Source organism: Macadamia integrifolia, chromosome 13, assembly GCF_013358625.1.
Source record: "Macadamia integrifolia cultivar HAES 741 chromosome 13, SCU_Mint_v3, whole genome shotgun sequence".
In the NCBI taxonomy this organism is placed as follows: domain Eukaryota; kingdom Viridiplantae; phylum Streptophyta; class Magnoliopsida; order Proteales; family Proteaceae; genus Macadamia; species Macadamia integrifolia.
Window position 1 is genome coordinate 8,874,348 of NC_056569.1, and position 12,075 is coordinate 8,886,422.

The 12,075-nt window shown below is 37.4% G+C and overlaps 1 protein-coding gene across 1 annotated transcript; it reads left to right on the top strand.

Annotated features, from left to right (window-relative positions):
• The first annotated feature begins 1,792 nt into the window (after positions 1–1,792).
• LOC122059191 (putative B3 domain-containing protein At2g27410) lies at positions 1,793–2,619 on the top strand. The gene has a single exon (XM_042621875.1). The coding sequence runs from the start codon at positions 1,805–1,807 to the stop codon at positions 2,564–2,566; it is 762 nt and encodes a 253-aa protein (XP_042477809.1). The 5' UTR covers positions 1,793–1,804; the 3' UTR covers positions 2,567–2,619.
• Positions 2,620–12,075: the final 9,456 nt, after the last annotated feature.

Sequence of the window (12,075 nt, forward strand, 5' to 3'; positions counted from 1 at the left end):
AGGTCTCAGCTACATCGACCGGCAGGTGGCTTAAACCGGCTAGACCGGGTATTTACAAGCCAATGGGGCCCTCACTTTGGATATCTTAAGCAGCCTTTAACAAACCAACATGCCTTCACCTCTAATTGGGTAGTTGCCTAGTTGGTGTTGCCCTTCAAACAACACACTTACTTTTAAAACCCCAAATCCACGAGATTCGGAAATTTACGCACGTTGTCTTAGGCAAAGATTATATAGATAGATGGGCCCACTACGGATCCCTATATGGGTCCAATGTAAAGAGGGATTCTGAGATATTATGTAATCGAGTACTTTCTCTACTTGAGTTTCCTTTTATTAACACTGATCAGTGTCGTTTCCTTATTGAATCTCTTACTTCCTTTATTTTGATGTCTTGGCCATCAAGCCAATTTACCTTCCATTTTCTTCGTCTCCTTAACCGTTAGAGACAAAGAAACGAAGGACTCCCCCCCCCCCCTTCTTTCTCTCTCTTTAAAAAGTTATAAGAAAGGTATTGCTTGCTTCTACATTTAACTCTCAAAGAACAAAAGGCTGAAGAGAAAGAAAAGAAGGAATTCCTCTCTCGATTCCCACAACAGAAGGACTGGATTTCCTTCCTGTCTCTGAAGTTACAACACAAGGTATTATTATATGCTTCGATCTCCATTACTTGTTCTTTTTGTTCCATTGCTGTGGAAACCCAGTAAACCTTACATGCTGTGTGTTCAATCTCGAATCTTTAATTAATGGGTATTCTGTTGTTCCATTTCACTCTTAATTTCTCAGTTGTCTCTGTAACTTTCTATCTAGTTTAGTTTTTAGTTCTTCATTTCTCCAGTACCGAGAATTCTGTAATGATTTAACAAAAAACGGGAAGAGTATTAATTCTTTCACTTTAAAGTTGATGATTATAGAATGAATATTGCTTTTGATCATTTTCTCTTCTCTGTTTGTAATCTCTGTTCTTGTAATCTCTGTCAAATCCATAACTTGGTACTTGTGGGTTCTTCAGTTACAAAACCTCTGAGCTCTCAAGATGGTGCTCTGCATTAGATCAAAACTTGGGAAACCTGCAGAGGAGAGAAGATGAAAATTAACCCAAATCTACAAACCAAACAAGTTTGGAAGCAACCAGAGCAGAGTTCTCAGTATAGCCAGTTAACTGTTGCTATAAACCCAGAATTGATAAGGATTTCTGATTTGCAATTTAGTAGCAGGGGATCCCAATGGTTCAACCAATTCCGATTTTGATTTATTCCGAATGGGTTATAAACAGTCTGAACCTCAGAAACCCAACATGGATTGGCCACTCCGGATTGGACAGAATCGGGAGCAGGTTCCGCTGGTTCCACCAATTCGATTCCGATTCTTGAAACACTGTGCTGTATAGCAGCCTCTTCATTTTTAATTTTATTTTTTATATAGAACTACCAGAGATTAATTGGCCCATTCTTCACATCAGAGTTCTTTGTTGTCTTCTTCTTCTTCTTGCTAGGTAAATGTTCTTAATGAAATGCTTGAGATTCTTCTGGACTACTACTTACAATGTAATGTTGTAATTACAAGTTGTACACGGTAGTTCTGCTTTCCCAGAAAGATAAAATATAAAAGCAACTTTTCAAGAAGAAGATTCGAAGTTTCAAATCTGATTGAGAAATGCCCAGAATGGGAAACTCATTCTGGTTAACTATTTATTCACAAGACTCTCTCTCTGACGGGTCTTACTTTCTAATTTTTGAATTTGCTCTCTAAATCTTGTGCTTCTGGCTCATTCCTACAGTTGCAAAACCTCTAATCTCTCAAGATGGTGCTGTCCATCAAACTAAAACTTGGAAAATCTGGGGAGGAGGAGAATCATATTCGCCAACAAAAGATGGAACGCTTGCTTAAAATGGAGTTCAAAAATCACAGGGACGTTCTGAAGGAGATGGTAGCTATGGAGTTTGATTCCCTTGGCATAAACTCTGATTCTGTTTTCAATAATCAAGAGGAAATGAAGGAATGGATAACAAGGAAAAGACATCAATTGCTTAAAATTGATGAGGAGCAAAACAAAAAGAGGAAGAAAGGAGATAGTATTCCTCCAAACCAAATGGAGGAGGATGACAGTACCAGACTACAGCCTACATCAGCAACAATGCCTAGTGAGCTTCTGCATGCAATAATCACTAAACATAGAGGTGAGGATGTGGTGTTGGTAATGGAGAAGACACTAACAGCTACTGATGCGAGTTCGGGTCATGGTCGTCTATCCATACCAGAAAGCCGAGTAAAGGTTGAAAAGTTCTTAAGTGATGCAGAGAGAAGGCAAGCATCATACAGTGAGATACCTGTAGATGCTCTGGTTTTGGTAATGGGAGCCCAAAAGCCTGAATTGTGGAGCTTCAACTTTAAGAAATGGATGATGAACAAAACTGGCATTTATGTATTGATCAGAAACTGGGCCAAGTTGGTGGTGGACAAAAATTTACTAGAGGGTGATACAGTCCAGATCTGGTCCTTCAGAAGTTTACAAAATGGAGGAGGGAAGAAGCTCTGTTTTGCAATTAATGTTCTTCAGGGATGATGCTTGTTCCCACAAGAACAATGACATTGAGATCTTTATGATGTCTAACTCTAATCAGCTACAGTGAATTTTTTTATTCTTAGGTTTTCTCCTCAATTTGAGGGCTTTTCATATTCAAAATCTGATGGCAATATTTCTCTCTCTGAGGCAAGATTGTAAAAAATTTGACCTTTAATTCTAATTCAAGTGGGAGAATAAGTTCTAGATTTACATTATTTGTTGTTATGGTACATGGATACTTCAACTCAGGCCTGGCCTTGGCTTAATATAAAAACGAATTTATAATTTTTAAATCTAAATATTATATATTCAATATATTAGAACAGAGGCTAGCTATGGCTAAGGTGATTAGACTTGTGGTGTGTTCTTTTCTGGATGCATTCTCAGAAAATATTTGAGGTCTATAACACATTTTGAAATCCTATTCTTCTTTATTTTTTGGTTTCAAAATGCATTCTAGACCTAGTGTCTATTCTAAAAATGTATACTAAACACAATCTTCTGACTTGGATGTTCAACATTTTACTAGTGTGGTTTACAGTGTAGGATTGAAGGTTAGAATCGCACAAAAGCCAGAACCATACCTAGGAGTTAGAACCAAGAGTAGGGTTTAAGGAAATTTTGGTAATTTGACAAGAAAAAAAGAGGGGAGAAAGAATGATGCTTGGTCATGTGGGACAGTGGAAGTGCAAGCACATGCATCCAATCAGAATTCTTTTCCCCATCTGAAAATTATAATCACCAAATAATCAAAGAATTTAAGTAAATTACATTATTATTATTGTTACCTATTGTTATTATTGCAAAATATTTATTTTTCGTTTTAAGTTTAATTTCACATCCCTTCGTGCTTACGCAATTATAGTTGCTAACAAAACCAGTTTTGACTTTTTATGGTTCATAGTCAAAACTTGAAACTAAATCAAGGGAAAAGGACCCTATCAAGAGAGGGTAAAATGATAGCCCTACCCCAATGAAAATCGAAAATCATACATTTGTTGATGCTTTTATGTGCTCTCCAATTGGCCCCTAGAGAATGGGGCCACACTCCATGACAAAAAACTCACCCCCAAAATCAAATATGAAAATTTTGAAAAAATTGCATTGACTCCATATCTACCTATTAATGGCACCAACGTACCTTAGCTTTAGTTAATTACAATACCAATCCCTAATTTCGTAGGGTATCATTCGAAAGCCACTAAGCCTTAAGCTTGATTATTATACTCTGACTGAATAGAAATATCATAGAGACAGGGTATCTCTCCAAAACATGCTTTTGTCCGCATTCTTTAAAGACAAAAATATCCTTTTTGAGAGGCTGATGCTTTGATGGCCCAATTTAGGTATGGTTCTCCTTTGCATTCGCTTTCAAATTGGATGATGTTTGTCCAACCAAGCTAGCACAGCTGCATCATTTAGATTACTCAACATAATTTATCTCAAAGGGCAAGGGTTAAATGCTTAATCAAAATTATGTTGCAATCACTGTTTAAGGTATAGGTCTTGGATCAGCGGATGTATACTGGTATTCAAGATCAATATCGATACCTGATCAATACCAGATTGATATGAATAGTATAAAAATGGTATAGACAAAAGGTATTGTTATCAAATTACAATCCAATAGGAATATCTTTCAAGGCAAAACCATCTTGAATGCTTGGTTGGGCGTCCCAAAGGTTGGAGAGGATCTTGATTGATATTTCCTGGTTTCTCATGGACTATCACTTACTAAACATACTGATCAAAATAAAAAGCCAAGGACAAGAATAAGATTGATAGATCCATGAGATATCAAAGATTTACATCAAAGGTCAAAGAAGAAAAAAATGATTGAACTGTCACCCCCTTTTGTGGGTTAGAGAAAAAAAAATTGATTGAAGTCTCACATCAAATCTGAACAATTAAGAATCAAACATTCTCTTCTGGGCTTCTTTAAGCGACAGAGAGGACATAAATTCTTGGACTCCAACCACCGACCGATGCATTCAGTGTGGAAAATATGCGAACACTTCAACTGCGTAACCTTCTCTCCTCTTTCGAAATCGCACAAGCAAATGCTACATTGTTCTTCTCTGTGGTTGATATAAATCCCACTGTGCAGAGCCGCGACAGGATTTGAGCTCCAGGGAGGAAACGTAACAGAACCCCCAAAAATAACTTCAGAATCAGAATTTCCTGTGAATCTTGTTCGAATGGGTCTTGTCTCCGTAAGATTTATATCTATAAAGATAGCTAAACACAGAGACTTACGCGATCCATATCTGATCAGCTTTGGAATACAAGGAGACAAACGTTCTTTGATGAACTCAATCTGGGTTGGAGAAAAAATGTCCATTGATGTAATCATGCGAAGGGTAAGATTCTGACTAATTTCAGGGATCAATAACCATTCTTGAACATCAGTGGTGAACTTCTTCTCTGGATGGGAATAGGCGAATTGATCGACAATGGTTGGATGAGAAGAAGCCCTTGAATCGTCTAATAACTTGCAATGGGTTTGGCCAGTGAAATGGATCAAAGCTATTTTTTCTGAAAAACTCTCCAATCGTTTATCTTTCGCGGGTTGATGACCACATCCCCTAATCCCAATTTTCACCCACGTGTTCGTGTTCGTGTTCATCGATTCTTTCTTGAAACGAAACTGGAACGAAGGGCTAGGAGAAGGAACTCCTCCACTAACAAGAGGAACAGAAAGAAACACTATCGAGTATCGATCATCAACCAAACCAAATAGGCCAGGAGGACGAAGAGGAGCTTCGCCTGAAGAAGAAGGAGAGGAGCTATAAAGAAATCGTATAAGTAAGGGTAAGTCTGAGAAACGCAACCTGTTCGCGTTATCTTGACGCCAGCGAACTCCTGAGCCAATGGGGAGCGAGCATAGGTATCCAGCCATCCGTACATAAGGAAAGTTCTACGACTGCGTTTGGTAGTTATTTAAAAAAACATTTTTGTTATTTTTCTGTTTTATGAAAAAAAATATATTGAATAAAACGTTTGGTGTGAAATTAGTATTTTACAGTTTTTTTGAAAAAAAAAATATATATATATATATATATATATTAGAAAGGCAAAATGATGGAGCCTCGGTTTCATTCCAAATACAAAAAATGTGAGTAATTAGGGTAACCGTTTCTGAAACAAGTTCACCAAACACCTTTTTATTTATTTATTGATTATTTTTTTTAAATAGCATTTTGACATAAAAACTGAAAATTTTATTTTTCACACGAAACATCATTTCTGAAACTGAATGACTACCAAATACATCTTAAGTTTCCTTAGTTGAGGATTTCTATTTGCTACTATCCTGAACGGACTCAGACGACTAGTGATTGGTGTCAAACCGTAAATCGAGTGGGTCAACCGATCTAAACGAAAAAGGCTAAATCAAATGGAACTGATTTCTTATTAGACCAATTTCGATTGGGGATAATTATGGAACCGGCTGAAAAATCGGATTACACTTGAAAGATAAAAAAATACCTAAATATAGAAAATCGGACGAAACCAATACCAATTACCAACACGAAAAGTATAAAAATATGTGTTTCTCCATAATCATGTAGATATATCTACGTGACACATATGAAACCGAAATAAAACGAACCCTATGATTGAAATTGAAATGAACCTTCAATTATTAAGCTGCTTTAATTTCGGATTCACCCATTTGGCTTAGAACCGATTTAAGTAGCTTGACTGAAACTAGATCAAGCCGAACAATTAGCACCCTTATCTAACCATTCATAGAACCACTACTCTCTAATCATGAGGATCAGCTCCACGTATAAGTTTGTTGTCATGTGTTGGTAAGAGAATGCTGCTGGTGTACGTATGCAGGAGCATCTTATGTGCAGAGGTAGTACGGTCTTTCTGCATTTATTGTGTCTAGGCGTAGACACACAATAGTGTTCTTTTTTTGTTATTAGTATTATTATTTTAGAGAGAAATAAGCCTAAAAGGTAGTGGGGCTTTTAAGACCAGATATAACAAGAGGTGAAAAAACCATCCCACCCCTAATAAAAGGTGGAAATCTCACACATGTTGATGATTCTATTAATGTGGTGTCATTGAGCGGAGAATTAGGTTGGCGGTTTTTGGAACTGGAAAGAGTCTACTATTCTTTTTTGCTAGTGTATCATTGAAGACTTTGTGGGTGACGAAACAATCTTTCATGTTTCACATAATAGCAATTCATAGTTCTTCCGTGTGAGCGTTTAGTTTTTATTCTTTTATTATGCAACCGTTCAACAATTCCCAACTAAATAAAAAGGATTGAGTTCCCTCTCCCATTGCGTGGTGTATACTAGTACCTCCATGTGTCTACTTCTTCCTCTCCCATGAAAAATGAGGCACTATTGATTCTTACACAACCTGAGAGCATTCTTTCTCCCCTAGATTATACATGGGGAAGGGGTTTTGAGTATGAGGTGTAGGATACACCTACTACTATAGAATTGCCTTTCTTTATCATTTTTTGGAGGTGAGAAAAACTAATGAAAAAAATGTGTTTTTTTTTTTCTTTTTTGGTGACAAGGATGTCCATACTCCAGAGCTTTGGCCTAACCAATCCCTTAGACACACATGTATACCTTTACACACACACATACGAGTCATGTCAAACGCAAACTCCCGTGAAATTATAGAAATCGTGAGACTGACCCCAAAGGAGTAAGAAGGCGGTTTGTGAGGTTCATATAAGAAGTTATGATAAAAGTTCATAGTGGGCTTTCTCATGTGCTTCGACGAACCAAGTAAAATGGAATTTACCCTCCAAGCATGGTACCCATGAGCAGCAGAGGCAACAACGAAACCCCATTGATATGATGGAATCAAACCTCTGGTCTAATTACCTAGAGCCAAGCCCGGGTTAGAATCAGATTTTGTATTGGTTCACATCTGGTTTATTAGGGCCCAACATGATTAAAAGATCATCAACAAAATATCCAAGAAGTGATTTGGGCTCACCGAAAAACCTGTGCTAGGGGTGATTAAAGTCATGGAAGCCAAGTTAACAGGATTTGAGACTCCCAAAAAAAATTCTAGGACCCAGCCAAACCATCTCCACAGAAGGACCATTTTTTTTACAATTAAATCTCTTAAATAGATTTTTAAGTGGATTAAATTACAATTATTACAAACATTTTATTTTTATTTTAAATTTAATTTTAAGTCCCTTCATGCTTACACAAATATAATTGCTAACAAAACCACTTTTGACTCTCACACCGTTCATAGTCATACACTGAAAGTAAATCAAACATCTATACAAAAAAAATCGAACATGACAAAATTTGAAAAAACAAAATTGATGACTCAGTTAATCTATTGCCAAACCTTCTCAAAATGCTATATTCTGACTAAAAATCAATGACACCAATGTGACTTCGTTTTAGTTTATTTCGAAGGGTAAATGTTAAATATTAAACCAAAATTATGTTGTAACAATGGTTTTAATCAAGCTTATGTTGTTTTAGAAATGAATCTAGGATCGGCCGACACCAAATCAATATCTTTAAGGGCAAAACTATATGATATCTCTTCAATGGTTTTCCATAAATAACTAACTAAACATATGATCAAAATGAGATATCAAATATTTCTTACATTTTCCTAGGGCAAAAGAATCCTATGGATCACGAAGATGCCAACTGTGCTCTCATCCTTGCACCCATTCTTTTATTTTAAAATCATCTTTGATATCAAGTATTATTTTTTTAACAAATAAAAATAATTTAACTCAAACTAATTTGATCCACAGTGAATTGGACTAGTATTATTCATATCAAATAAAAAAAAAATCATTTTTTACATCAAATATCATCTGTATCAAACAACCCATTTTTAATTTGTGGGGTTGAAGAAAAAAATAATTGAATTCTCATATGAGATCTGAAAATTGAAAAACCAAGCTTTCTCTTTCGGGATTCTCTAAGCGACAGATCGGACATGAGTTCTTGGACTCCAACTACCAAGCGATGCAGTTAGTGTGGAAAATATGCGAACACTTCGGGCCCGTTTGATAATGTTACCAGAAACGTGTTTTTGTGTTTTCTTGTTCTAAAAAACAAAGAAACGGCATAAATACCGTTTGGTAAAAGTGTTCTGTTCCACTTGTTTCTTGAAACATAAATTGAAATTTATAACAATTTATGCTTCAAGAAACATGAATGACAAAACAAGTTTTACTTGTTTCGCTCGTTTCTCGAAACAAAAAATGGGTACAAAAAATCGAACTACGAACCAACATGAATTTATGTTGTTCATTCGAAGGGAGCTCTGCAACTACGAACCAACCCCCCTTCCTCCTTCACCCGATGCACTTTCTTCCGCTTTTTCCCTGTCGATTCAGCATACTCAATCTGCTGCTTCCAGTTCTGGTGGGTTAAATCGACTGGTATGAGAATCTTCTTTTTCTTGAAGAACTCTTTCCCCAATAGCTTTGGAAGGAGAGATCATAGGAGCTACAGAGCTTGCGCTTGGCCTCGAATGGGCGATAATCTGTCTTAAGCTTAGAAAGCTTGAGGACCTTCGAGATGGGGATTCCGTCGGCCTGGATTTTCTTTTTGGCGGCTTCAGAGGTGAGATGATTTTTGGAGCGATCGTCGATGATGAGACAGAGTTCCTCTTCTGGGGAGTGGAGAGGGTGTGATAGAGGGATCTTGTAAGGATTTGTGCGACCATTTGCAAGGATCTTCTTTAGGGTTAGAATGAGATGGAGGAAGTCATCTTGCTCTAACAACTGGGCTTTCTCCATTTTTTTTTTTCTTTGATTCATTCCATTTCAGAAGCGCATCAACTGCCTTTCCAACGATTCCTGAGCTAACCCTAGATGATGTTGAAGAAGGAGCAGGGAGAGGACTAGGAGAGTCGCTCGAAGCCATGAAAGCCGTAAGAGGTTTTTCAACGGATACGAGAAAGGAAGAAAGGAAGAAAGGAAGAACAAAGAGACTCACCCTCTAAAACCCTTCTTATCTGTTTCTGTTTCCAGAAACAAGAATTATCAAACACCTTTTTTACCTGTTTTTGTTTCCAAAAACAACACAGAAACAACAATTTCTGTTTATGCCGTTTCTTGAAACAGAAACGTTATCAAAAGGCCCTTCAACTTCGTAACTTTCTCTCCTCTTTCGAAGTCCTCCAAACAGATGCTACATTGTTCTTCTTCTTCTTCCCCTGTTTCTTTAACATATATCCCACTGTGCAGAGCCACGACTGGATAATATTTCCAGGCAGGAAAAGTAACAAAACCCCCAGAAATAATTTCAGTATCAAAATTTCCTGTGAATCTTCTTCGAATGGGTCTTGTGGCCTTAAGCTTTATATCTATGAAGATAACTAAACACAGAGACTTCCGCCATCCGAATCTGGCCAGACTTGGAATATATGGAGACAAACGTTCTGTGATGATATTAACCTGAGATGGAGAAAAAATACCCATTGATGAAATCATGCGAAGGGTAAGTTTCTGACTAACTTCAGGGATCAAACATTCTCGAACATCGATTGTGAACTTCTTCTCTGGGTGAGAATAGACGAATTGGTGAACAATGGTGGTTGGATTAGAAGAACAACCCCAATCGTCCAATAACTTGTACTGGGTTTGGCCATTGAAATGGATTAAAGCTAATTTTTCGGGAAAGCTCTCCAAGCGTTTTATCTTTCACGGGTTGATGACCACATCCCCTGATCCCGATTTCAACCCAGGTGTCCATGTTCGTGTTCATGGATTCTTTCTGGAATGAATAGTTGCTATAGCTTGCCAGACGAGACTGAAACGAAGGCCAAAAGGGCAGGAACTCCTCCACGAACGAGACGAACAGGCAGGAGCTTCGATTCGACTGAAGCCGAGGAGCTAGAAAAAGGTTACTGCTCTATGAGGAACGGTACCTGGTATCGTGGTCTTCACGCCAGTTTCTGACCAATGGGGTTGCGTACATAGGTATCGAAATGGGATTTCTATTTCTATAATCCTAACCGTGCTCGAACTAGTAGTCATCTATTTCTATAGTCCTAACTGAACTCGAACTAGTCATTTTCGGTATGGGATACTATGGAACCGGCTGAAAACCGCACTAGATTGATAAAGAACCACACCAAACATAGAAAGTCGGACCAAAACCAAACCAAAATCGATAAGAAACCAATCGAAAGAAATTAAAATATGAATTTTTTTTTTCATAATCACATGTGTATATTTATATATATATATATATATATATATATATAAGATCTCGCAAAGCGATTGTTTCAGATATTTGAGCTCTACCTTAAACAAAGAATGTGAGATTGATGATGATGTTTCCCACAGAATTAAAGTATGATGGATGAAATAGAGAGGGGAGTCTAGAGTGTTATGTGATTGACATATTCCTCTAAAGCTTGAGGAAAAATTCTACAAGAGAGTCATAAGACAAGCTATGATGTATGGTGCAGAATGCTGGACAGTAAATAAACGTAACATAGATAAGTTGAGTGTGGTTGAGATGATGATGTTGAGATAGATGTGTAGCAAAACACTGAGAGATAGAGTAAGAAACGACAGGGTTAGAATCGATTTGGGAATTGCTCCAATTCAGGATAAGTTCAGAGAATATAGGTTACGATGGTATGGGCATGTTCATAGGAGGCATTTGGATGCACCAATACGAATGAGTGATCAAATGCAGATGAATAGAGCAAAAAGGACTAGGGGCAGGCCAAAAATGACTATTGAGGAGTTAGTAAGAAGAGACATGCAAAAGTTAAGTCTTCACCCAAGTATGGTATCTAACAGAGCTGCTTGGAGGGTTAAGATCCAATTTGTCAATTGTTCATGAGTGGGATGTCCCAGACTTTTTTTTTTTTTTTTACACGGATCTATATAGTCGACCCCATTTAATTGGGATAAGGCTGAGATGTGTTGTGTATGTATATATATATATACATGAAAAAACCGAACTTAATTAAACCAGATATCAAACCGATGACAATCAATAAGAGAAAACAAAAATAATACAAAACCCAAATCAGCTTTAAACCGAAATCAAACATTCTTTATTAATTTGGTTTCAGATTCGTCCATTCCCACCTTGAAACCAATTTAGCCTGGCCAAAATTGGACTGAACTAACCGATTGACACCCCTATTTGATCATTCGTAGAGACCTCTACTCTGTAATTAGGAGGATCAGGTTCAATTATAATTTTTCTACCACATGTTTAACCTGTTATGGGAAAAAAGACTTCCAAATTGCGCATGCCGGGTCAATAGAGGGCAACACATGGGTGTCACTTGTCACAACAAGAGATGAATTTTTTAGGTTTCACAAGGGTCTAGATTCCATATAGGGGTACTCACCCACCCATGTTGGAGAGAATCCAGAACCCCCGCTCCCCCTCTATCCTCCTTCAACACAAGTCAAATCCTCCTCTTATCACAAGTCAAAGGGCTTCGATGGAGGGCTGGATCCCATGTGGGGAGGTAATTCCTCTCCTCTCATGGGTTGCTGAACAGGACTAGAC